Source organism: Melopsittacus undulatus, chromosome 1 (assembly GCF_012275295.1).
Source record: "Melopsittacus undulatus isolate bMelUnd1 chromosome 1, bMelUnd1.mat.Z, whole genome shotgun sequence".
Taxonomy (NCBI): domain Eukaryota; kingdom Metazoa; phylum Chordata; class Aves; order Psittaciformes; family Psittaculidae; genus Melopsittacus; species Melopsittacus undulatus.
The window spans coordinates 118,311,061-118,336,273 of NC_047527.1; the positions used below are offsets into that span (position 1 = coordinate 118,311,061).

Below are 25,213 nucleotides of genomic sequence, written 5' to 3' on the forward strand. Positions count from 1 at the left end.
TGAAATTACAAACCTTTGCATTCAGAAATTAAACACCTACTTTGAAGCAGGAGCTGCTCTGAGGAACAGACTGCCATCCCTCTGGGCATGATGGGAGAGGGGTAGTGGTTGGAGGAGGAGGGGGTGTCACTCCCTCTACCAGCTGCTTGCAGAGAAACATGTTGTTTTCTTCACAGTTCAAAACATCCCATAATCCAGCTGAAGTTCCAGTCATCATGGCCACACAGCCTGGCTCCCTTCCTTTATGAAACAAAATTTTCATATCTTATTGATAAATACCTGCGTCTTTTCAAAGCATGTGTTACTTCATTAAGAGTAACCTGTCCCCACTGTCTTTGGATGCTAATTGCTCACAGTTACTCACATGCATTTCAATTATATCATAAAAATAAATTTTATCATTTTTACATTATAAATACTTTCTATATTTACATTATACTATGAATCACTTATCAACACTATCAAACAACAAAGAGCGAATGATCTCAATAGAGGCATGCAGTCCAAGTAGTCTCCTGGAAGGAGTTACCATGACCCTGGATTTAATTCCTTTAGCACAAGCGGAAAATTGCACTGGTGTTTCTGCCACTTTATGCCAGAAGAGTTTCTAAACTGCTATTTAGCTTTCAAGCACTCACTGCTTGGATCCCCAAAGTGGAAAGCTGGTGACCCCCATGACACATACCGGGCATTCCTGCATTCCAGTGTGTGAAGGTGACCACATCCCCACTAGCCCACTTGAACGTCCCCTGCTCCTCTGTGTCTGAGAGACCAATCCAGAAATATTTTGCTGGATTTAATCCAATTACAGAAGTCAGAAAAGCTTGTTCGTACCTGTGAAGAATAAGTACCAATCAGATGTATCACATTTTATCATAATTTGTTCATTTCTCCAAAACATTTATTGTAGAAACTCTGATAAAGTTACGGTGACTTGTTAATATGTGGGGAAAGATCAGTATGGATTGAGGACTTTCTAATTATCATGTAATCATAATTTTTTTTTATTTATATTTCAATGTCATGTAAATTAATTTTTATTTTCTATTTTGGTCATGTGAATTGTGTTTAGAATTTAGAGTGATTCTATTTTCATTTGGTAATGCACAACGAACATAAGCAAAACAGTAGTAGCAATAATGTACATAATACTATTCATTCTGCATAAATAAATGCTACAGTGTTTTACTGAGCTTTATGATAACATCTAGATGTTTAAATTATTCTAAAAAAGGGTCTTCCTATTGCAAAGAAAAGGCTGAAAAGCTCATATTCAGAAGAAACAAATAGTTGCATGTTTATTTTTTTTATTTCAATAAGTTTTAAGCAATCCTGCAATCTGGGGTTGCTGATTGAAAAACCGAGTCAACAACAGCTTAGGCGTGTAATAGCAATGGCTTGAATGCTTATATTGATGACATAAAAGACCCTGATTTATTTTGTAATGCTTCTTCAGTTCCAACATAGATTTCCTGCAAAGGAGTTGTACAACACCAGACACTGAACAACGGCAAAGAAGAGATTTCTGTTTGGTCTTTCCAGACTGGTTGCACCTAAGAAAGGACAAGAATTATGCTTCCATACCTGTCTCTCACAGTAACCAGGTAACCTTTGTTTTCTTCACATATTTGTTTTGCTTCTGAAAATGTTGCTGGCAACTGACCCACGGAGTAACAGTAGAAGCCGTGCTTCATCCAGCCCTGCCAGTGTCAACAGCAGAGACACACAAGAGCAGCTGTCAGATGGCACACCTCAGTACATTTCCAAAAGCCACATTAATACCGCACCTCAGGTCAAAATTAACCTCAGAAGCCATGAGAAGAAACAGAGGATAACCAAACACAGCTTTTGTCTCCACAACTTTATGTCTTGCCCCTTGATAAAGGACACACAAGGGGTCTTTGTGAGCAGTGAGCCATGGTTATGACTTGGAGCTGGCAAGCACGGTCACAGACACTTTGCAGCCTCTTGTGTAAAGCCTACTCTGCCTTCTCATTGTGCAAGAATAGCTGTACCTGTAGGCTACGAACAATCTGCAACAAAAGTCAGCCCACATATTCCTTCCCCCTGTGGTGGATTGGTTGAACCAAAGAATGCAGCATGCAACCCAAGACCAGTGGGCTACAGCATGAAAAAATACTGACATGATCTGCAGAGAGAGGCTTTTATGGATGTAGTGATCACTTCTGCACTAGGAGAGAGCTGAGGGGAGTGCTCATGTAAGTGAATGGGAAAAAAAAAAAAAAAACCTCATGTAAAGGAATGGAAAAAAAAAATCAATCTACTTTGTTATTAAATTAAGACAAATTTTCCCCATTAGTCTAAGAAGTATCAGTAAAAAAAAAACAGCAGTTTTCTAGGGTTCCACCAAGAATTGACTTCATCATACCATCATGGGAGTGAATGTAAGAAGAAACAACCTTTCACTGCTTTTGTTTTACACTTACTTTCTGGCAACCTGGGTGAGTAACCTCCTCTTCTCCTGCTTGTTCTGCCAAAGGTTTTCTTTTACAGACATAGCCGAGTTTCTTTTCACAAGCACTGTCAGCCCAAGATCCATCCTGAGCATGGTAAGAAGAAAACACAAAGAGAAGTGAAATCTAGAGAAATACAGATCCAACAAAATAATCACCATCCTCAGAATGAATCCCTCTCTGACTGGCTGAGGCCATTTCAGCTCTCTTCCTTGCCTTGTTCTCCAAAACTTCAAAACAAGGGACACAATAAAGAAAGCAAGGGCCACATTTTCTCAGAGGTGTGAGAATGAGGGTTACATGCATTAAAGATTCAGTGGCCGATGTGAACAGGAGGGAAACATGCTGTTCCACTCTATTCTCACCATCATACTAAATGACAATAGAAAGGAAATGCTGGCTCAGATAAGCATGAAATATATAAAATGCATTGAGTCTTTTTCCATAGTATCATGTCATTTTATGATGATATAAAGCAGGATAATTTTTTTTGTACCTAATTTTTTGTGCCTCCAGTAATATGAGACTCCAAGGTAGCCCTAATAAACCTATATTTTAGGTGTCTTAGGGGAAACAAGGAAGTCCTTGCTCCAAGAACCATACTATACAGCTATAATCAGCCATGTTGAATGTGGATGATGAATTACTTCACCCAGTTTCAGATGGGGGATTTATTGTAGAGCAGACTGAGTCTCAAAGCAGCACACTGCTTCTGGTGTTTCACCATACACCTTCCTCCATCTGGTCGTCAGTCTCCCTCCATCCTAAGATATCCTGAATTAAATCAAGTTCATAAAAAGCGTCTAAACCCCTGTCCTTTTTAACTTTTGTCCAAATTTTTTGTCATGTTTTCCTTTGAGAGGGCACAAAGGATTGAAAAAAGCATGAAAATGGGAGAGGGATTTTTACCTCTCCCTTCATAACGATGCAGTCTGCCTCATTCAGTGTGTGGGTTGGCTCTCCATGATGCCATTTGGTATAAGTCACAGGTGTCCCATCACTCCATTCAAAATACATTTGAACCCTGAGGTCATTTAGACCAATCCACAGTTCATCCTCCTGCTCTGGGAACACAAAGGTAATTGTAGGTATGGGCAGATCTTAAAATGGAACAATCACACCTCATGCCCACTTTTGACCAAGGATATTTAAAAAAACACAACAAACATCTAAGGTTATGGTTACAATGATACAATGTTCAAAAGAATAATAGTAACAGTGTAATGCCAGATAAAATACTTACTGTACCCAAGCTGAGACACTGTAAAACTGTACTCCTCAACATTGTGAATACTCGCCAGCTCTCCATCTTCTTTTCTACAGGAAGACTGGGCTTCTTTCCATATTTTGGGTGTTCTGTAAATTCTATAGCAATGACCTGCATAGGCCACCCAGTCTCTGGGGCACTTAAAAGGCTTTAAGTCACCTAAAAAGATTATTTCAAACAATTAATGAGTGGTCCCATTAACTGTTTTCTTTTAATCCAAAAGAAAATCACTTGTACTGACTTGAATTTGAAATATTGGAACACATACTGGCAGAGGAGAGAAGCAAAAGTCTGAGAATCACAAAGAATACAAAACAGAGTTTTCCACCCCAATTGTACTGGAAGCAAATGAAAAAAACTTTTCCAGAATTAAATAAATGCTAAGTAATTTAGCATGCAAACTTTCAGGACACAGCTCCCTGTTAAATCTCCTTCTGTGTGGCACTGGGTACAATCATATTTTACAAAAGAAGGTGCCTTTTCCTACATAGGGAACGTATCTTACTGAATTTGGGAGATTTTGTATTACTTTCTGGAAATATCAGGTGCTCAGGGGACAGTTGGAGCTCCTGCACAGCCCAAGCTATATATCAGAGGCCCCAAACATGTTTATGTTATAGTAGACGAGTCAGAAATCCCAGCTGCACAAAAATGCCATACGCTTCATTCAGAAGCTATTTCTTGGTGTGAAATTAACGTGGCCAGCAAAGCTATGCTCCATAGCTTTGAAGGTTCACATGATCTGCACCTACATAGCAAACCGAAGAGTGCAGCATGTGCACCCAATGTTGGCATGTGATCAACTACATTGTTCAGTGCCCCTGCGAAACAGTTTTGACTGGCACCAACTTGCATTGCCCTGAACAACATTCAGGCATGGTTTGGAGGTTACCATGGGTCAGAAACCATTCCCAGTGAGCTCTCTGTATGCAGCCAGAATGTACAGGACACCAGCTATGATATGCCATTCATACCCTGAGCCAGAGAATAATCTTATATATTAGCATACATGTAGTTGAAAGAGTTACTGTAGAGCTGGTTTTCAGGCTGGGAATTCCCAGGTGAGGTAATTGCACACTTTTCTTCACACAGATAAGACCTAGTCTGCCTCAGGTGGAGAAGGAACTCAACTGGGAAAAGGCGCCAGCCCCATATTCTGAATATTTCCTTTCAGAATAGAAAAAAAAATGGGTCAGAGAGGGGAGTGTGAACTCTGGCTCACATCTTTTGGCAGGACACATCATTACTGTGTTTTTCAGAGTACAGGATATTCATTAGTATCTTGTGATCTGGACAACATGACCAGACATATAATGCTGCCTTCTTTAGTTCCCTTGGATCCTTTCAAAATGATGAACAATATCTAGATATCACCTTCAAAATGAGAAAATGAAACTCTTCTCAGTGTTTGACCCAGGTCAACAAGTGTAATCCTTTTGTTTTGACAATATATTATTACTGCATATATGATATCTCCCCAGTATTTCTCACTGACTACAAAATAGCCTTGTTTTTTGATAAACATACCTGAGGCAACAGTGGAGGAATCCAAGGAGGAGTTTCTCTTTTGGCAGATATATCCCAGTTTCCGCTCACACACCTGGTTTTCCCATTTGCCATTCCTACCTTGGAAGGTCCCACATATTTTTCCAGATTCCACAGCGGGATTTCCTTTAGGAAAGAGACACGGAACACATTTTCAGTGTTAACACTGAAAATTTTCTCCTTATCAAAGGAGGAAACACACAAGTCTTTTGCAGTTGCAAAGCCACTAGTGAATTATTCTTTAGAGTGATAATTCACTAGAGAGGCAACAAAGGAACACCAATGGGATGGGTGAGAGGGTTGGCACTTAAAACATGAGACTGGCCACTCTTCTCCCATGCACTGTTGAAGAAGAAATTCAGTGTATTTGAAGCATGACAGCAGACAGAAAGAGTTTTATAGAAGCTCATATAAGATACAATTACTTATGGGGTGACAGTATAGCAAGCAACTCAGCATCTTTTACAGTGGAACACAAGACATGGAATGTGTTTTTTAGTTCCACAGGAGTGCTCAGTATAAGGAGTACTTCCTTGTAGTCACAGCAACTATTATGAAAATGCATAATACAGCAACGTGTGAGACGGTGACTTAGATCTTAAGAAAATAATATGGGGAAGAGAATTTTGACCCAGACGCTGATCATCTTTTCAGGAAAGTGCACTTACCTGGAGCCCAGTTTAGGTATCTGAAAGGACTGCCCCCCGTCCATCGCCAGCCACTGTCAAGTGCACGGAAAAGACCAGTCCAGAGCTTTGCATTGACACTCAGGTCACTAGTGAGCCCTAAATGGCCAAAAGAAACAATCAGTAAAGTTATTAAATGTCTATGAATTTGTAAGTTATTCACTAAAACTTGAAATAAAATTTTAAAGCATGGAAAACCAAAACGTGCCCTTGTAGATATCTTTTTTCTTTAATATAGGTTACATTTTTCCACTATTTTAATCCTTTTTTTTTTTTTTTTGTGAGAAAGGGACAAGCTTTTTTAAGGCCTATTTTCACAAGGCAAATATAAGTATCCATGTTAAGGCTCTTGAAGATGATCTACATTTTAAACATATATATTAACTCACTTGTTTGATGATGTTCTGGGTTTTTTACTTTACCTAATAAATACATTTCTTCACGAACATCTGTGATACTTAATAATTCTGCATTCTGCTGCTGGCAGCTTTTTCTTGCTTGGTACCATGTCAAAAGTGACTCTGAGTTTATCTGATAGTGAGTTCCTGTGACAGGATTTGTTTTCCAAAGGTTGTTGTGGATGGCATCTATAAAACATGACAACAGCTGTTTGACAAAGATAATCATACTTGCCAACTTAGAAAATAAAATCTTCATTGCAGACTAAATCTATACAATCTTATGATTTGCTACTCTTCTACATATAGTTTGCCCCACTTAAATATACTTAGTCTGTTCAATATTAATAATACATTAATCACGAGGCATTCTTCCTCCTTACAAACCTAATTTTTCTTCATTAACATTGTTCTTTTTTATGTATATAACTCATCTGTTTGTCTCACAGTTCAGTCCACATTAACCCACTCACTGATATATTCTAGCTGTACACATGCATTTCTTTACTCCCAATGCAGAAAATCTCCAAACCCATTTCTGACCTTGGGACCCCTTTTATGCTCTTCAACACTTCCCAACATGACAGAAATTATCATTACCAATCAGATGTAAAGTAGGGGTGAGGACTAAGGAACTTGTGCTGGGAATATTGGAAAGGTCTGTTGGATGATTTGTAGGCATAAGGAGCACTGGAGCGCTGGAAGCAGGTAAAGGCCACTGCCCCTATCCTGCATCCTTCCATTCACTTCAGCCCTCCTGTTTTCCATCCTCCAATACACCATCATCTCCTGCTTCCCTGTATCTCACATTCCCCATTCATTGCACTTCTTTCTGCCTTTCATTTGCCTTTCTTCTCCCTAGTCCTAGCACTTTCTCTTCATTTTTCCATCAGTCCCAGTCACCACTCTTGGAATATTCCCTATATGTACCAGTCTCAGAAACACTGTAGGATCACTCCTCATCTCTGCTGGAGAAACAGTGAGAGTGAAGAGCAGATACCTCATTTTGTTATTGCTCAACCCACCAGTGAATGAGGCTAGTAGAATCTAGCTCACTGCCCAATGCTAATCATAGAATCATGGAACAGTTAGGTTTGGAAAGGACCTTAAGATCATCAAGTTCCAATCCCCCTTCTATGGCCAGGGACACCTCAACACAGGGACTTGTCACCCAAGGCTCTGTTCAGATTCCACATCCCAAGGAGATTTTGACCATGAGAGTGGATGAAAACTTTGTTTAATGACTTTCCTGAAATCTTTATGAATAAATTACCTTTTAGTGGACAGTTTCCAAACAAATGGTCTTTATCAAAGTCTGGAGAAGTTGCACACCAGAGAGAGCCTGCATCGTCACTCCGGGGGATGCACTCAGTGTACCATTTACCATGGAGCTTAAAAGGGAACACGCAAGGTGCGCCAAAGGCATTTCCCCCCAGTGTATAGATATCTACAGAGAGAACAATAGGTCAATAGTAGTCAGTTGGTGTCAGATATTCAGCACAGTGTCTGTTCATAAGCAGCTCTCCATGGACACAGCTGAGCTGTACAAGAGCTCAGCTCATGAGTACTTCATTACCACAAAGCCTTCCCAGGCTGCTGTGCCAATTAGGTGTGATTATGGAAAGATACTCAGAATTAAGACTCTCAAACAACACTTAATTTACCCTCAGAACAGTTTCTATCTATTTTTTTTTCACTGCTATCTGGACTACAGTATCAGAGGTGCTCTAGACCCAGCTTCTCCCACTGCATACATACTACTGTCCTTGGATATTTAAGGCTCTTTTGTTTTGTATTTTTCCCCTATATGGTTGAAGAGGCTTGAAAGGAGATATTTTTATTATTCTTCAAGAAAAGAATCTGTATCTTAAATTTGTAAGTGTCCTTGCTGGGGAGAAACCCTCCCATCTCTATGCAGTTTAATTTCCTGCTATCTAACAAAACCATGCAAACTTCACTCCAGCTGGAACCATTGTAGGTCACAGCCAAATTTTCAACCCTTGTTATTTAACTTCACACCCTACCAGTGTCACAGCAGAAAAGAGGTTGAACACTCAGGCCTGGAGGCACACTCTAAACACCCCCAGGGGTGTAATAATGCATGAAAAGGAAAACCAAGTAATAGAAAAAAATAAATATTTAAGTATAAGACAAATCGATCAGACATATTTTGAAATAGTCATAGGTTTTCTCCTGCTTTTGCTGGACAAATAAATTTCCCATTCTCCATTATGATTATATTATAGACCTTCATCGTTTTATTCTATCACTTGGAAGAATTGCACTTTCCAGATTATGCAGAAATAAATACAGTCATATTTGCTGCTTTTCTACAACCTATTTGTAGTTAGCTCTGCTTCTGGTGTCACTGTAAGAAAAGTATTGCTGCATGGCAAGCAGGAGGTGGAATGCTTTGCAAATAGGGGCAGTCAAATTACCTAGAAATAGAGATTAATTTTCAGTACTCACCCTCATAACGCTGAGAGCACATGCTGTCTGCAGTTGCATAGATTTTCCACATGCTCCCTTTGCCTAATCCATTGGACAACCTAATTTTCTTCCCTTTCCCTTTGCCATAGTTGAAAAATAAATCCTTGCCATAGGTTGCGATCATGTCATTTCTACATTCCCACCACTGGAGCTCATTTGTACTGTTGCAGGATTCCAACGTGATGGCAGCCTCTTCATCCTTGGACAGCACTCCCAGGCACAGCTTGAGCCCCACGCTCAGCAGCTGCTTGGCAGAGATCCACCTGAACTGTTGAAACTCATTGTGCTCATCACAAGTAGTAGTTATGACCGAGCTAGAGTTTTGAGCTTGGGCACAGAGCTTGCTATCTTCATTATAGAATGAAAATATCCCACTCTCTATAAAATAAAATGAGGAAGCAAACATCTGAAGAAAGATTTTGTAGATCAGTTACTTGCTATTTGACAGTCTGCTACGACAAAAGAATTAATGTATAAAGTCCACAGAAAAATAAATCAAGGAGGTTAATCAATCAGTATGAAGGATATTCATCAATATGTTCTTAAGATGCAAGCAATGCAGAAGCTGAAAATACATTTCTTTCAATAGAAATCCCTTCTTCACATCCCTCCTTAAAGCACATTGTTCTTAAAGCACCATTCAAAAATTACTTTTATTAAATTTAATGAGCTCTTCCACCACCACACAGCACATTAAACAGGCTTTAATTCTGCAAGTAAAAGGACCTTTTTTTTTTTAGAGCTATTAAAAATCATTTACATACTCAAAATTCACTCCAGAATATTTGGTCTAGAATGACTGTGGTTTTCAGCTCATCAAGCAAAGGGTGTATTCTTAGGTTTTGGTTAATTACTTTTGCAATTTTTAGCAACTGTGCAAAAAGTTGTTTCTTCACAAAGTTCAACTTGCGAGTTTCTCAGGAGGGAAGCTACAACTTGCAGCATCATCAGTTCAGTTTTGAACACAGTTAAGCTAAGTACCCCAAGTGCCATTAATAGCTACGTTTGTAAATAGAAATGTGAGACACTGCACAACAGCATTTTGTTTCTTAAGATCAGCTTCAAAAAAGGGACATAACTTCAGCTTGTTCTGAGTCCTGACCATTTTTGCAGCTCACCTTAGCAACATTTAAGTGATAGCAACATCATCCAACTCTCTCCACTATGCCACTGAGCTTTACTGATACCCAAGGTTTCTTGCCAGGGATGGAATAGTTACATGGGTCTTCATAACTACCCCCTCCCCCTCCCCCCCCCATATGCCCAATCTGCCAGGGAGTAGTTGAACAGCCTTGATGATGTTTGTCTGAGAGGCTGCAGACCTGAACAAGGCAGATGGCACTTGCCCTGGCACAGCTGTCCTGCTGCGGTGGTTCTTGACAAGGTTAGCAGAGGATGGGTAAGTGTCAGCATGGGCTGACCCAAAAATATACAAAGAAATTCTCCTGTAGTAGATTAGATCAGTATTGGCAAGTCCCTGCTGCCATTCAAGAGATAGCACTGGACTCCCTCATTTCTCTAGCTGGGAGGCTCCTGTGGGAAAGAGCTGCAGACACACCATCATTTGTTTTCTGAGCAGCAGCAGGAGTATCTGAAATATAACAGACTGAAGCTTTTAAGGTTCATCCTAAAGACTTCAGCTTGGAAAAACTGAATTCCAATATAAAACAATCAGTATGCCATAGTCTATATGAACTAAGAAACTCAAAGCACACATCAGCCAGTGGCTCCATGCATGCTGAGAGGATGCTGCCCTGTACCTCTGAGCTGTTCTAACCACCAGTGGAGTAATTCCAGATTGACTTTTGTCTGGATTCAGCTGGCTGATTTTCAGGGATCAGTACTGTCTAGACTATGCCCACATCTCTTGGCTTGTTTCATTTGTGCACTACCTTGAAAGCTGGTTTAAGGAAACAGAATGCCAATACAGACACCACTAAATTTAAGAGTTCAATAAAACTGTTTCAAATGACATGCTGTAACTAGATCTAAACTCTCTGTTCACCAAGCAGGGACATCAGGAAAGCATGAGAAAAAAACTTGCAAACCTTCATATTCAGCAGAAAACAAACACTTACCGGACATTTGAAGAGCTGTACAAAAGGAAAAGAGAAATGTCAGGAGCAGGTAGACAGCCATGGCCAAACGCTTGACCCCCCCTTCACGTCAATCTGATGCTAAGACCAACTCTGTGCCTTGCAAGAAAACCCTCCTGCAGTGAATCACCCTTTCTTGTTTTTAAGACCCAACAGATGCAGGGAAGTTCTGAGATGCAAATAAGGAAACAGGGAACTGTATCATGTCACATGAGTAATTTTGAAATAATACATTAATGAATAAACTTTTCTTTCTAAGATAGTTTCTCTATTGTATAAAATTTTTGTCTTCCATAAAAATACGAGATCTAAGAGAAAACATTTTAGTGAGAATTTTTGGAGATGTACCTTACAATTCAGGATCATAATTTTTACGAAAAGGTGGCGTGAATGTCTCTTCACCAGAAATAAAGGAAAAAGGAAAAAAGAAGAGGAAGGTTTGTCTGTAGCAATAAATGATGAAAAAAGTCACAGTGCCATGCAGTACTGTGAAAACTTGGCTGTGACACCATGCAAATCAAGTACCTGCAGGTTAGAATCAGAGAGAAACAGAATTTCCCATATCTGCAGTTCTACAGAAAAGAGAAAAACTGGAGAAAATAGGGCCTGTCTTCTTCAGGAGGCACCTCTCCCTTCTTTTGCTCCATTCTTGGCTATATGCAGGAGCACTGAACCCAAACTGACAGCAACAACCGAAGAAACTCCAAAAAGAAACCACACATTTCTAGGAAGAAGAGAACCTGTAACTGGAAAACAGTGGATTTTCAACTATTACTAGAGAGGAATATGGAATGCTGCCACCTTTTTCACCCCACTGGTCTGTGAAAATTTGCATCCTTAAAGTGCACACTCTTCAGGCATTCTGACAGAATTCAGATAGTTAGTTTGAAAAAGCTCTCTCCTTCATGATAGGTAAAAGAATTAGACATAGAGGGTAGGGAAGAGAAAAGGCACTCTTGTGGAATGTTTGCATCCCTTTTTGCTTGTGGCCTTTGAAAAATTTCTGTTCCTGTATCTTTAGGAGAGGCTAGTTTGGAGTAACTTCCCCAATATTGTATTTGCAGCAAGTAATTTATAGGGTCTTTCCCTGAGAACTGCAGCTGTTCCAGGCAATGAAAGCCCTGGACACCTACAAGAAGGTGTGGGATCCTGCTTCTATTGTTCTGGCTGAGATGTAGATGACTCTGAAAAGGTAAACAAGGAATTAGAGCAGAAAAAGTTACAACAGTGAGGGAAAATAGTAGGACCTGAGGGCCAGCAGGTACAGCTAGACCAAAAACGTGGAAAGAATGCGAGCCTGAAAAGGACACTGACACCTGAAGTAAGTGAGAAAAGAGAGAAAGCTGCCTCCAGAAGGCAGCAGATGGTTAATTACTCAGTAAACTATGATGCATATGCAAAGATGGCTGTACTGAGTCTGAAGTAAAGCATTCTGGTACTCCCCAGCATAGGAATGCTTAGCTCTGCAACCTCAAATTTCCAACTGTCCTTGCTTCCTTGTTCAGGAGCTCCAGATGTGCAGATGGAAAAAGTATTTTTATTTCTTTAGGCAGGAGAAATGTAATGTCTTGTGGTTCTGCTGTACACAACATCTCAGCATCTCCAAAGCTACTGTGAGGCAAGTGGAATTACAACAGGGAAAAGGAAACTAGTTCTATTCTGAAGAAAGGTCAGTGTTTGGTGAAGGACTGTGAGTGACAATCTGCTGAGACAGGCTGAAAAACAGTAAAGCATAAAAAGGTCAGCTTCACCTCAGTGTTTGTATGCTTGCCTGAGCAGACCCCATCATAGCCCAGAGTGGGAAAGAAAATCAGAAGATTGCAAAGATGCACTCCAGCGTCTCCACTTGGCAAGGCACAGCCTGACGTTTTAGAAGTAGCAAGGAAGAAAGGCTGCCGGATTTTGTGTTGAGTCAGCATTGTTCCTTCAGCAATCTCTGCTCCCAGGCAGGAAGTTACACTCACAGTGTGCAGATTCACCACCTTTCCTCTGAAGCTCGAGCTCTTCTGAAGAAAAGGGGAAATGAAAATTAAACACAAGGGTACCCAGAAATGTACAAATGTGCAAAGATACAAACCTTTATGCACTACCAAATATTGCCATCAAGTCATTCCTGAGCTGCCCACAGAAATGCATGGGTGAGTTCATCCAGGTTCAACCAGATGCTTCCCTAGAGAAGTTAAACATATAAGAGCAAGTAGTAATAGGACATGGCTCTAAACTGAAAGAGGGTGGATTAAGATTAGCTATTAGGAAGAAATTCTTTATTGTCTAAACTGCCAAGATCAAACATAAGAAATCCTGGCAGAATCAGAGGATTATGGATATGAAATATTAGTGAACAGTTAAAAATTAACTTTACTTTTCTATCATGTAAATTTCATCTTATTTCTCAAGAAATTATTTACCTTGTTCTTACAGCAAGAATATTTCAAAAAAGCAAGATCCCAGTTCCTCTGTGATTCCTCTGTGAATATATATTTATGCAACATGCAGCCTGACACCTCCTCTAAGTAGCAGCATCTGCTCAGGAGACAAAGCAAGAGGCCATAAGAGCAAGAAGATGGTTCTAAAGCAGCTGTCCTATCCCTACAGGAATAACAGTAGTAGAAAATGGCTGAAAGAGTTGGTGAAGGATCAGAATACTTTAAATAACAAATTATGTTTCATCCATATGAATATGAATCATTTCCAAGAAGACACACTGTTCTTTTTCAGTCAAATAGAGCAACAGGAATGATTTCCCCAGCCCAGGCTTCAAAACATTCTTAATGTACTCATTCACTTGTCAGTAACACTGCAGTTTAGCAGCAGGAAAAGAGAACATAATGTCAGATCACCAAATGATGTTTGGTAAAACAATCACACAAGACTCCAGTCCAGGAAAGATGTAAATAACATGAGAGGATGGAAAGAGAATACCATTTCAGAAAGTACTCTCTCAATTCTTCTTGCAATTGCATGATCAGTTTTGTCACAAGCATGACCAAAGGAATGATGATATAAAAACCTGGGACTGGACCCTGCATTCAGACAGTCTAATAAATGAGTTGCCATCACTGACAAAACGAAACAAAAAAAAAAAAACAAACTAAAAAGTCCTGTATAATTACAAGTCCCTAGGTAAAAGCCTTTGATTTAATGTTATATTAAAATATAGGTATTATTTAAAGTGTTCAAGTTTGTTCATTTCTCTGCCTTCAATCAGCCCTCATCTTCAACTCACTACATGGAACTCTAAGGATTTCCTGTGCTCTAAGTGCCATCGCTGCCATATTTGCTCATTTCAATGGGAATTGAAATTCCATTGTATTGCAGTAGGGGAGCAGTAAACCATGCAGCTTAACTTTCCTCCTCTTCTGAAAATCTTTCAAGTCTTACTCATTCACACTCTTTCTATAATAAGCAGACCAAGCAAATTGGAGCAGACCTTCTGATTTGGTACTTCCTCTGTTTTTTCCATACCCATTCACACAGGAGAGCAGAATAGATGTGGGATTTCACAGAAGCAGCTTCCCCTACTGCCAGCTAGTAACTAGCACCGCATTTTAATTCTTTTCAATTCAAGGATGATGTTGGATTTCAGGCAGTGTAACTGGGTAAGTTCAGAACTATCCAGGCTCCAGTAGCTGGATTCTCCATGACACTGTTTAGCTATATAGATATACCAGACAGTATCTGAGGCATAGTGCCTCAAGATTGTGCAGAGCCCCATAACAGGACTGAGCTTCCTTCAGATAGAGACTGCACCTCTTTGCTGTTTGCACAATGAGGCTGGGATTCCAACCAGGGACTCCTGACCTTCCACCCTCCCTTTCACATACCTTGCTAGGCAGCACCACTTCTCCATATAACTGAAACATCATCCTTATATTAACCAGGTAATTTGGTGGTTTCTGGCACATTAAGTCACATCAGGTGGCATGAAGAACCATTAGAGCTACTACTCCTTGAAAAGATATGCTCAAAGAACTGTGAATTAAAAATGGAAATGGTGGAAGGGACAGAGGCAAGGAAGTAACTGAGTGAAAGGGAGCAGAGCCAGGGAAAAGGAGCTCGAGCACAAATTGCCCCATCTTACCCACATGTATATATAATTTGAGATTTTTACTAAATCACTGAGCTGATGTTTTTGTCTTGGTTTTAAACAGACAATCCTGGGACTGGTTCAGGAAAATATGGTCAATATGTTACTTAATCACAACTTCAGATGGAAAATCTACCCAGTTGTAACATCTCCTTTTTAATTTTATTATGTTACAGTCTTATATAGACAAGACTATAAAATGAAAAAAAAAGTTTAAAAAGTCAAAGCTAGTTACTGTTTGTTTCACAGAACAAAATCTGAAACCATTGTAAACCTTTGTATGCAAGTGAGGAGTCATGCATGATTTGCATCTTGTAAGACATATAAAGATGAATATTAACTCCACTTTGGGAAGTCTAAATTTCCATAACTGGTAACTGATCCAACCATTTTAGAAAGGAAATAAAATCAGTAGCAACTAATACAATGGTAAAGATAAATTATGCTTGACTTCTGCATACACTCCACAAACTTATGCTGTGCATTGAGAGGCTGCAGGAGAACAGTACCGATGTGTGATCACCCTAACAGCTGTCCAGCACTCCTGTAAAAGTTCCAAACACATAGAGGTAATGTTCCTCCCTCTCCTCAGTAACTGACCTGTAAAGAAAGAAGTTTTACCATCACCTTCATTACTTCCCCCAGACTAATTGACATGCAGGCAGCCAGGACACTGGCAGCTAACACCAACCACACTTTCCACTTCAGCAGCTTGTCCCCAGATTTTACCTGATTAAATTCTAGAATAAAGAAACTACAAGAACTGCCTACTTGGTTCTCTGTGACGTGTGCAATTGTGGGAACTGAAATTATATCAGAAAAGGATTTTTTCTGTATGTGGTTCAAAGAAGATGTGCCTAAACACAAATTGCCATCCAGTAACTACCCCTGTAGTTGAGTCCCTAGCAATGCTTGAAATATGGTAGAATTAGAGATGTTCGTTGAATAGCATGGAGAATCTGTACATTAGCATGGTTGGAAATAAATCTGCTGCAGAAACTTCAAATCTTGAGAGCCTTCTCAAGTGGATCTGTCTACATTTTACTTCCTTTATTGCATCCATTTCTATTGTTCCATTTAATAACTAGTCAATATTATGTCTTTCCTTAAGACCCACATTCACCAGTGTCAGCCACCAGATCAGGATATCTGAAATCTTACACATTATTATACAATGGTTACAAAATAAAGTAACTGCTGTAAATAACATTACGCACACACTGCAACTGGCTACTACACTATTTGCACATGAGAAAATGGCTTTGGCTTAAATCTAGTTGCATAATTTTATTAAAACAAGGCACATTTTATTACATTACATTTTACATTACATATTACATTGCATTTCATTTCATTACATTAAAGTGTCGCATGTTCATTCCGTTCTATGTTGGTCACAAGATCCTTTGTGTCACTAGTTCCAGGAACAACATCACTATTAAAATACAAATTGTTCTCAAAGCTGTCATTTGTTGACAAGCGATTCTTCCTTCTTTTGTAGAAGAGATAACCTGCAAGGCCACTTCCAACTAGGATGAGGATGACAACAATAACTACAATTCCTGTTTTACTGTGGTTCAAAGCAGTAGTCTTCTTGTCCTTCGTCATTGCTGAAAAAAAATACAAAGAAATCAAGAGGACACCCCATACTCTTTATATAATTACTGGAAACAATTTCTTTAGAAAGTATGATCCTTTAAGCAAAAGCATTCAATTTGTTTCAAAATAATGAGAGGCAAAGTAATTGATTTTTAATATTAACACTGCATACATCACAAATTATTATTTTTAAATCTGTGTTTGGGCACTGAATGGAGGATATTTTATCCTACACTCTTAGGAAATAGATACATCAGAAAATGTCGAAGACATAACACAGAATATGATTTGTTCTGTTTATGATCTTACATAAGATTTTTGCTGCTTGAAAGACAATATTCTTACCCTTTGTAGGCATTTCAGCTGGTGGTACTTCAGCTGCTGGTGGCATTTCAATTGCTGGCATTTTGAAACATTGGAAAAGAATTATGTTATTATTTTATTCTGGGTTTTATTTCTATATTATTTTTTATTGCTACATTTGGAAAATACTGAAAATCATATTCAGATAAATACACACCATTACATACTGAAAACACCTAGTTTTAGTCCAAGCAGAGCTATATCTGGCCTATCAAAAGGCACAGCACCATAGTCTACCATATTCTGGTCTCCTATGTAGCTATTTATATACACTAGCATAAAAGAAGAATCACCAAATTGTTCCATGGAGATGGGCATCATTATAAAACCACAAGAAAATCTACACAGCATCTTCAGGACAAAGATGATCAAACATAATCTTCAGTATAATTACAAATGCAGTACTTGTTATTTTATAAAAACGTAGCAAGTAAAATAGATCTAGTTTGCCAAGAGACTTTCATGGCATACCTACATAGGCAATTGAAATCACTCACAGACTCCGAAGTGTCTTAGCACATATCACATCCAAACTAAAATGTGTGTAGCTCACTTAAAATTTAATATCTGGACCATGAAATCTGGCTTGCTGGAAGAATCTGACATCACTCTCCAGGCTCAGGGCAGCTATTGCTGACACTGGCATCAAACTGATGAACTGGGATGGATTGAGGTTCCCCTCCCCCTAAAATATACCTAGTTACTATCTCCAGCACAGCCAACCAGCACCTGTTGAACTACTGAACAGTTATTTAGAATACCTCCTTACTTACAGAATAAATTAGATTATTTATAAAAGAGACCAGCTACCAAATTTCAGATTACTGTCTTAAAAATACCTCAATAAATAGGACACAAAATTACATCTATTCTATTGGAAGGCTTCAATCACAGTTTTGCATTAACAGCCTCTTCAGAAAACAAGAAATATAAGCCATGGCAAGTGCAACTAAGTAAAATCATATTTTTAACACCTAATTTATTAGCCTATAGCCATTTAGTTGGGTGGGTTGTTGGGGTTTTTTTCAATTCTGCAAATGGAGCATTATCACAGCTTTACAAAACTGTGTCAAGCCAAGCTGTATTTCTACAACCGTATAGGACTCAACCGTGCCCTGTTCTTGAATAAGCAACTGTCTAGTCCTTGCATTGACACTGGTATTTGGCTGACTCCATGGCATTCCAGTTCAGGAGGCTAAAATGGCTGAAGCTAATCCTGAAAAATAAATTAACTGAATGAGAGAAAAGTTTTCTGGATAGAGAATGAAAATAAAGTGCCTTCTTGTTTGTCAATTGCAATGTAAAAACACAAGCAACTAGACTGAATCATACAGATGGCTGTATCTGACAGTTCTGCAGTATTTCCCGTAGAAGATATAGTCATCATTACAAGCATCTGAGTAAGTAAGAATAATTTTGCATGAGAACAAATTTATAGAAAGAAAAGCAGAATTTCATTTCTGGTATGTAGAGGAAGTGGGCATATTTCAGCTACTACAGGCATTTCACTCTTCTCAGTAAATATTAGTAAGAGGTTTTGATACTGCAATACATGCTGGAAGAAATGATTAGGAACTCATATGCACTAGACATCCTTACAGTCAAAAATCTGCACACTCTATTATTTCAGGACAGTTTTGGTTTAGCATTTGCTCTGCTTTTCATTAATTTATCTTCTCAAAAAAAAGAGAACACAGAGACAAAAGGTTCAAAACTGTTCATTAACTTACAATTCAAAAATACTTAATTCACAGAAACTACTTCATATTCAGAAAATGCAGGCACATGAGACTGCCAGAGGGAAATAAACAAAGGACTGAGCCAAGAGTATACCCACGGAATGTATTTTCAAATAGATGAGACAAATTTGTGTGCAAGGCACAGTACTAACATTGTGATTACTCAACAATTATCAATATAGAACAGGCAAACTTAGTAAGTGTATACACTAGGTACAGTTAAGATAGGAAAACAGTCTTTTAAGCCAGTTCTGAAGGGGGTTAAGCACTGGTCAGAACTTGTACTTTCAAAGTTATTCTGTTTTTTTATTGGCATGCATCCCTCAGCATTTATAAAACCTCAAAACACCCAGCTAAAATGCACTGAGTACATCAGCCATCTACCAATGCAAGCACACAAGGAGCGTACTCCATGCATAAAACAAATTCATAAATGTAGCACTTACTTTTTGGCTTTTTACAGACATAGCCTCTATAGGAAGAACAATAGAAATTATTCCAGTACCCAGAGTTCGCATACATTTCAACACAGTGCTCGTTTTGTTGAGGGGAAGGCTCTCCTGCATTCCAGTTGACAAAATTCACTGCAGTGTTGTCTAGCCACAGCCATTCCCCTAATTGGAAAAACATTGAATATGTAAAATCATGATAGTATTTATTTCCATCTTGACACTCTCTCCACATTTATTGCCTTCCTGAGAAATCTACATGTGGCCTCTCTTGAAGACAGGTCACTAGACTATTTAAATTTCTGGTCTGACACATCATGTTGCCCCTACATTTTTATCCAAATGATATATCAACAGTTTTTGGAAAATGGCAGGCCAATCTGGATTATGATGTTACAAAGGCAATACAGTTTAAAGAAGTATCTCTGACAATATATTGCCATGGTGCAGTGTCAATTATTTACTCAGTTTATAAAAATAACTGATGTAAAATATAATTTATCTTCACAAGAAAGCCCTTTATTTCAGTAATTTGAAGGGAGGTTTTTTATTACTCTTTTCAAAGCCTGCACGGAAGTTTTTCTAAATACAATTTTATTCCATTTGGTTTTTAGTTTCTGCTCCTTCCCACTGACTTTACTCACACGATTTTCCTTTTGAAAGATTCGCTTCAGGAATCTTGTGATCACTGTTGTTCAGCGGTGCCTGGACTTTCTGTCTCTTCCTTCCTGTTCCTTTTTTTTCTTTCTTTCTTTTAATAGTGCTATTTATTTAGAACAAATTTACCCCTTGTGACTCTTAAATTGTACTCAAACAAGCAAATTCTTAGACTCGGCACGAAAGCTGTGTTTTGTTTTCTGATGAAATTCTTCACATTTTGCTTTTTTTTTTTTTAAACAGGACATGGTGTCTGGATATAATTTTTCCAAAGATATGAAATTTAGTTATGCAGTTATGCTGAAATCACTATAATCATTATCTAATAATACCATGGCACCTACTTGCTGAAGCAACTCTTTTATGATCAGTCTAAGAACTGTGTTGTTCTGTACCCACCCTTGCATGACTTTAAACCACATTTTATGTGTTCATTAACCACATGAGTAAACCTTAGCTTTTCCTTATGGGTTATGCTTCTAAATCACTGCTCTCTTCAAATTCTTCCTCTTCTGCTGAAAACTCCCCTTTCCTGGTTAAGATTTGAGTAATGTATTCGAATACTTATCTTCTCCCCAGCTAGTTTGTCATTGAAATGGCTGAGCAGGAAGCTGTAAAAAAAAACCTCCAAAACTCAAGAAAACTGCACACCAAGTCACCTGAATAATTCTGCAGTCTTGTCTTTGACATCTGAGCTTTTAGTCTGAGCAGCACAAGACCAAAGCAACTTTTAGTCTATCATAAATATAGATTTTTACTGAACACTAAGTGTATTATTGAAAAAAGCAATAATCAGCAAATTTAAGATTTAATTAAAGCACCTTATTGCCTGTTCTCTCTTACCTTACCTTCGTTACAGTGAAGCAGAAAATAGAAAAGCTTGTGATAAACAATTTCAAAGATGCAAACAATTCCACCTTAAATGTGAAGCTGTTTTGAGGGCCTGCTGTAACTAAAGATGGATCATGGGTCATTCCAGGATGGTCATTCTAAAGACTAGAGGTGATATTAGACACACTGCTCTCTAGCTCAAAAACTGAAGTATCTCAATGACAAGTACATCAAGCTAGGGCCCCTTCCACATCTGAGAAGACCCAAACTTCATCTCAACTCCAAACACAGTCCTGTCTGTACTGTGTTATATGCACATTTGCACATTACTTTGTTGTAAGATTCTTCTTGCCTTAAGATGAAAGTTCCATACCTGGTCTTTCTATTATATATTACTGTTTATTGCTTGATTACCATTCACCAGCTTCCCCTATGATGATAATACAGTAACTTTCCTGATTTCACTATGAGTTACAGAAGTATAATGTGAAGTTTTCAACTCCCAGGTCAAACAGCTTGTAACTGTTATTTATCAAGCAAAATGATGTCAAATGTAAAGAAATTACCATCTACATTTCTGTACATTCCTGTCCAAAAAGTTGATGTTTTCCCTTCAAGCGGTTCAATGGTGTATGTCAGAAAGTTGGCTTCAGCTGCATCTTCAACTGATACCAAAGAGGCACCTGAAAGACACAGAAAAAGAATAATCTCCTGGAGATACAAGTTTTCTAGCACAAAGCATTCTCATTGTCCTGTCAAATGTCAGTCTAATTTTGCCACTGATTATCTGTGCCAAATTCCAAACTGAGTTTGAAGTTCAAAACAAAAACTAACTTTGGATAATATCTTATGAAGGACTTTAGCATTGTTGCTGATGTATTTCTTATCATTTCCATGGCAACACACTAACAGTTTGTTTGTTTCCTCATCCACTGGGAAATAGCAACATAACTAAACAATGATACCAGGCAAAATACAACAGGCCAACATTGTAATCAGCATAAATTTCTACTGATGTGTTACTATTAAAACCAAGCAAAAACAAAACAAAAAAAAACCCCAAACAAACAAAAAACCCCACACTAAAATAAAATTAAAGTTTTTAGTGAAACGTATGTATAACTTCTGTCTGTGCACAATGACATTGCACATTAATGAATAAATACTTTCTGAGACTTTGTATAGCTCATGTATAGCACAGACTTTGCCAAATTTATAATGCACAGTCATAAGTTTAACTCTATAAACAGGTCTTGTTTATTTTCCTATATTTTCTTTGCAGCCACCAGAGAAACAACAATCATCTTGGTCATCTGTTGCCCAGTTAGTATAGTACCCTGTTATTCATCCACACACAACACCAGGCATTCTGCCGTGATTCATTCTGTATGATGCTCTAGCAAAATCAAGAAGTCACAGCATGGAGCCAGCAGACAGAATGAGCTGCATGGCTTTGTATGGAGTGGCATTAAACACCAGAGAAAGTGCATCTTCAGTTATCTTTCATGTGGGGCTGGCATCCAGCCAATAGCTGTTTTTGGCACTTGACTGTTTTGATTTGGCTGTTGCATTTTTTAAGTTATTGTCTCTCAGGTAAGGAAGACACACTTAAAGAGAATGCAAATATAAAAGTCATTTGAATCACTGCTGAGCTACTGATAAATTTTACCATGGTTCAGAATTCTGCTATGGATAAGATATAATTGAAAAATGTCCAACTGCAAACAAAACCCAGAGTGCAAGCAGGGACAGCAGAATATAAGAGAACATGGAACCTTCCTCTTTTTTCAGTGTAATCTTTATGTTTTTCTAGTTGTTCCGCTTTTGTTGAATAGTATCAGATGTTTGGTTACTGTTATGCTGTGTGATAAAAACCTCCACTGCACATCCATGAGGGAGCACAGAGACAATGGCAAACAGGGGACCTCTTCCCTGGCTACTCACACACTCATCACAGGAGCCATCAGCCCATCAAAGGCCATTCTCCACAAGCCCAGAGGAGCAAAGAGGCACAATAGCAGGGGAAGAACACAGATTATGGACTCAGAACATCCTGCTCAGACCCCTCCCAGGGCTGTTGAAGGACATGTTCAGCCACAGTGGCCAGGCATGAAAACCATCAGGACAGCACAATGTCAGAATTCCTTTCAGATTGAGGGGTGTTACTGCCTAGGGTTATGGGACACATGATGGGATGTAGAAAAGCATTTCAAGATTGCATAGACTTAGGATGAGATGTTGAGGGGAGGAAGCAAAGGCAGGTAGAGGGATAGACCTATATTATTTGGGAGGAACAAGGATGGGAAAACAGAGGGATAAGAGGATAAAAAGACTTATAATGTGTAAACAGCTTTCTTGTCAGTACAGTTGTCTGGCCACACCTGCACCTGATCTGGGCAGACAGTCCTATCTTCCGATTAAACTCTGTTCCTAACTACCATCACAGGTAAAACTATTCACTCTGTGTGCATGTGTGTGCATGGGGGTCTAAGTACCACCAGCTGGAGTGGGTCAGCCTTGTTAGCCAGGTGTGTGTTCTGCATCACCAAGGGTGAGACCACAAACTGAGATGGCTATCAGAAGTACCAGGGGAGTCCCATCCAGCTGCTGGAGGGACCTTAAGGGCTACTGGTCTTTAAGGATGAGACCCACTAGTTTGTGTGCATCTCTAAGAGCGAGACCAAGGAGGGGATGACTACTGGGAGAACTGGGAAAATTCAGCTAGCTCTGTATGTCTGTGTGTCCCTGTGTGTCTCTACAGGTGAGACCATGGCAGACTAACTACTGGCAGGAACAGTGTGCATGTGTGTGGTGGGGACAGGGTATACCAGCAACAGGAGACAGGCTGGTGACCATGTGAGCTCGTATTTCCAGCTCCCAGCAACCGAGGACACTGAGATCAACAGGCCAGGTACAAGGCAAACTGTCTTGAGTTCAGCTGCTGGAGGGATCCACACTGTATTTGTGTGTCTGTTCCCACTAACAGACTTTCATCCAGATCAACCAGAGAGAGAGGGAACACAATAAAGGTGTTAGTGCAGGTTGTGTTCATGGGAGTGCTCTCTGTTTCTGTCTGTGTTGACCTGTGTGGCCTGCCATGAATGTATGTATAGATGCATTGTATATGTGTGTGCCTACAGGGAACATACTCTCAGCCTTGTCACTGGCAGTATGAACAAGATCTCTGATGGCAGGTTAGATATCTAAGTCACATATGAAGTCTAGTTTAACAAATCTTACACTACTTTCCCAGAGAAGGAAGTTGCAAGAAGAAAACAGCACATCAACCCTAGTTTTCTAATATATTCTGCCTTTTCTAATATATTCTGCCTAGACAGCTGTAACTTTCATTCCAGTAGTATAAAACTATAATAATTAAGGGGCAAATCAGATCAGGAATAAATGTATAAAATGACATTAAAATAAGATTTAGTGCCTGGTGTGGACGAGGCTGACTACCTCCTGTCCTGTCAAAGGACAAGTTTCCACTTTTGTGACCTCTGCTCCAGGCCACAGAGCTACTCTAATGCCTGGTCCCACACACATGAAAGACAGTGTATGTCAATAGGTAGACAGCTATTTTCCATATCCTCCCAGATTAAGGCAAGAACTGGACGCAGGTATCCTATCCAACACTTGGACAGACCATCCTTGAAATCACAAAAATACATGGCATTAGTTCAGCTTTTCATAGAGAGGAAAGACAATTCAGAAAGATGTGTTCTTTGCTTAGGGGGAACACTTACCAAGTCGAAGGCATTCTAAAGAAGCCTGGGCCCAATTTCTTGTAGATGAAGATTCAATGTAGTAGCAATGACCTCGGAAAGGGATCCAAGACTTGTGTCCTTCTGATTCAGGGCACTTTCCTGGAAGCTGAGGGGGCTCAGTGGGAGCTTGAACTGTTTAAAAAATGTGTTTTTTAAAAAGAAGAAAGCACAAAATTTAAAGAAACAGCTTCTTATGCATTCTTTTATCATTAACAGATTATCCTAACTGAATGTGTGAAAACTCACTCAGCTCTTAAAAAGAAAAAGGAGTAATCTTGATAGTCTATACTGCTTACTACAAGACAATAATGTGAAAATCCTAAATCTATGAATTAAAGGTACTGTAACTGTAGTCTTAAGAAATCTAATCTAGCTAAGAATTCCAGCATACATTGATCTTTTAACAGATGCTTAAACTCAGCTCAGCTCTTTACTCACAAATACATTTTCATGCCTGACTGCTATGCTGAATTAGGGCCTATATGAACTTGACCGTATGGGCTGTGACCTAATATCATGGAATGTAGAAGGCATTATCAGATGATATTAACAGAAGTTTCAGGTCAAAAACAAAAGAGAAGGTGTCCTGAAAAAGTATCCTTAAAGATTTCTATACCACCTGTAGTTTGTCCTCAGTTGTAAAAGGAAAACCTGAAAAGCTGTTATAGGTAAATACTGCTTGTGTCAACTTACGGCTTGGTCATTAAGCTCTTCTCCCTTCAACACTGTACCTGTGTGACTACTACCTAGCATTCATTGCCTTTT

At 39.0% G+C, this 25,213-nt stretch overlaps 2 protein-coding genes across 2 annotated transcripts in view; both read right to left on the reverse strand.

Moving 5' to 3' along the window:
* LOC101874771 (macrophage mannose receptor 1) overlaps positions 1 to 11,008 on the reverse strand; it is a 30,551-nt gene extending 19,543 nt beyond the window's left edge. Inside the window, exons 1-12 of the mRNA XM_031052539.2 lie at positions 10,939 to 11,008; positions 8,840 to 9,238; positions 7,644 to 7,817; positions 6,395 to 6,559; positions 5,955 to 6,071; positions 5,269 to 5,412; positions 3,718 to 3,900; positions 3,384 to 3,538; positions 2,448 to 2,561; positions 1,585 to 1,700; positions 686 to 834; positions 41 to 240 (exon numbers count right to left, since the gene is read on the reverse strand). Of these exons, the coding sequence (XP_030908399.2) occupies positions 41 to 240; positions 686 to 834; positions 1,585 to 1,700; positions 2,448 to 2,561; positions 3,384 to 3,538; positions 3,718 to 3,900; positions 5,269 to 5,412; positions 5,955 to 6,071; positions 6,395 to 6,559; positions 7,644 to 7,817; positions 8,840 to 9,238; positions 10,939 to 10,999 (1,977 nt within the window). The 5' untranslated portion in view covers positions 11,000 to 11,008. The remainder of the gene's footprint in view (positions 1 to 40; positions 241 to 685; positions 835 to 1,584; positions 1,701 to 2,447; positions 2,562 to 3,383; positions 3,539 to 3,717; positions 3,901 to 5,268; positions 5,413 to 5,954; positions 6,072 to 6,394; positions 6,560 to 7,643; positions 7,818 to 8,839; positions 9,239 to 10,938) is intronic.
* Positions 11,009 to 16,107: 5,099 nt separating this feature from the next.
* LOC101874605 (mannose receptor C-type 1) overlaps positions 16,108 to 25,213 on the reverse strand; it is a 56,008-nt gene continuing 46,902 nt past the window's right edge. Inside the window, exons 26-30 of the mRNA XM_005152958.4 lie at positions 24,428 to 24,580; positions 21,248 to 21,364; positions 19,191 to 19,358; positions 16,988 to 17,041; positions 16,108 to 16,653 (exon numbers count right to left, since the gene is read on the reverse strand). Of these exons, the coding sequence (XP_005153015.1) occupies positions 16,403 to 16,653; positions 16,988 to 17,041; positions 19,191 to 19,358; positions 21,248 to 21,364; positions 24,428 to 24,580 (743 nt within the window). The 3' untranslated portion in view covers positions 16,108 to 16,402. The remainder of the gene's footprint in view (positions 16,654 to 16,987; positions 17,042 to 19,190; positions 19,359 to 21,247; positions 21,365 to 24,427; positions 24,581 to 25,213) is intronic.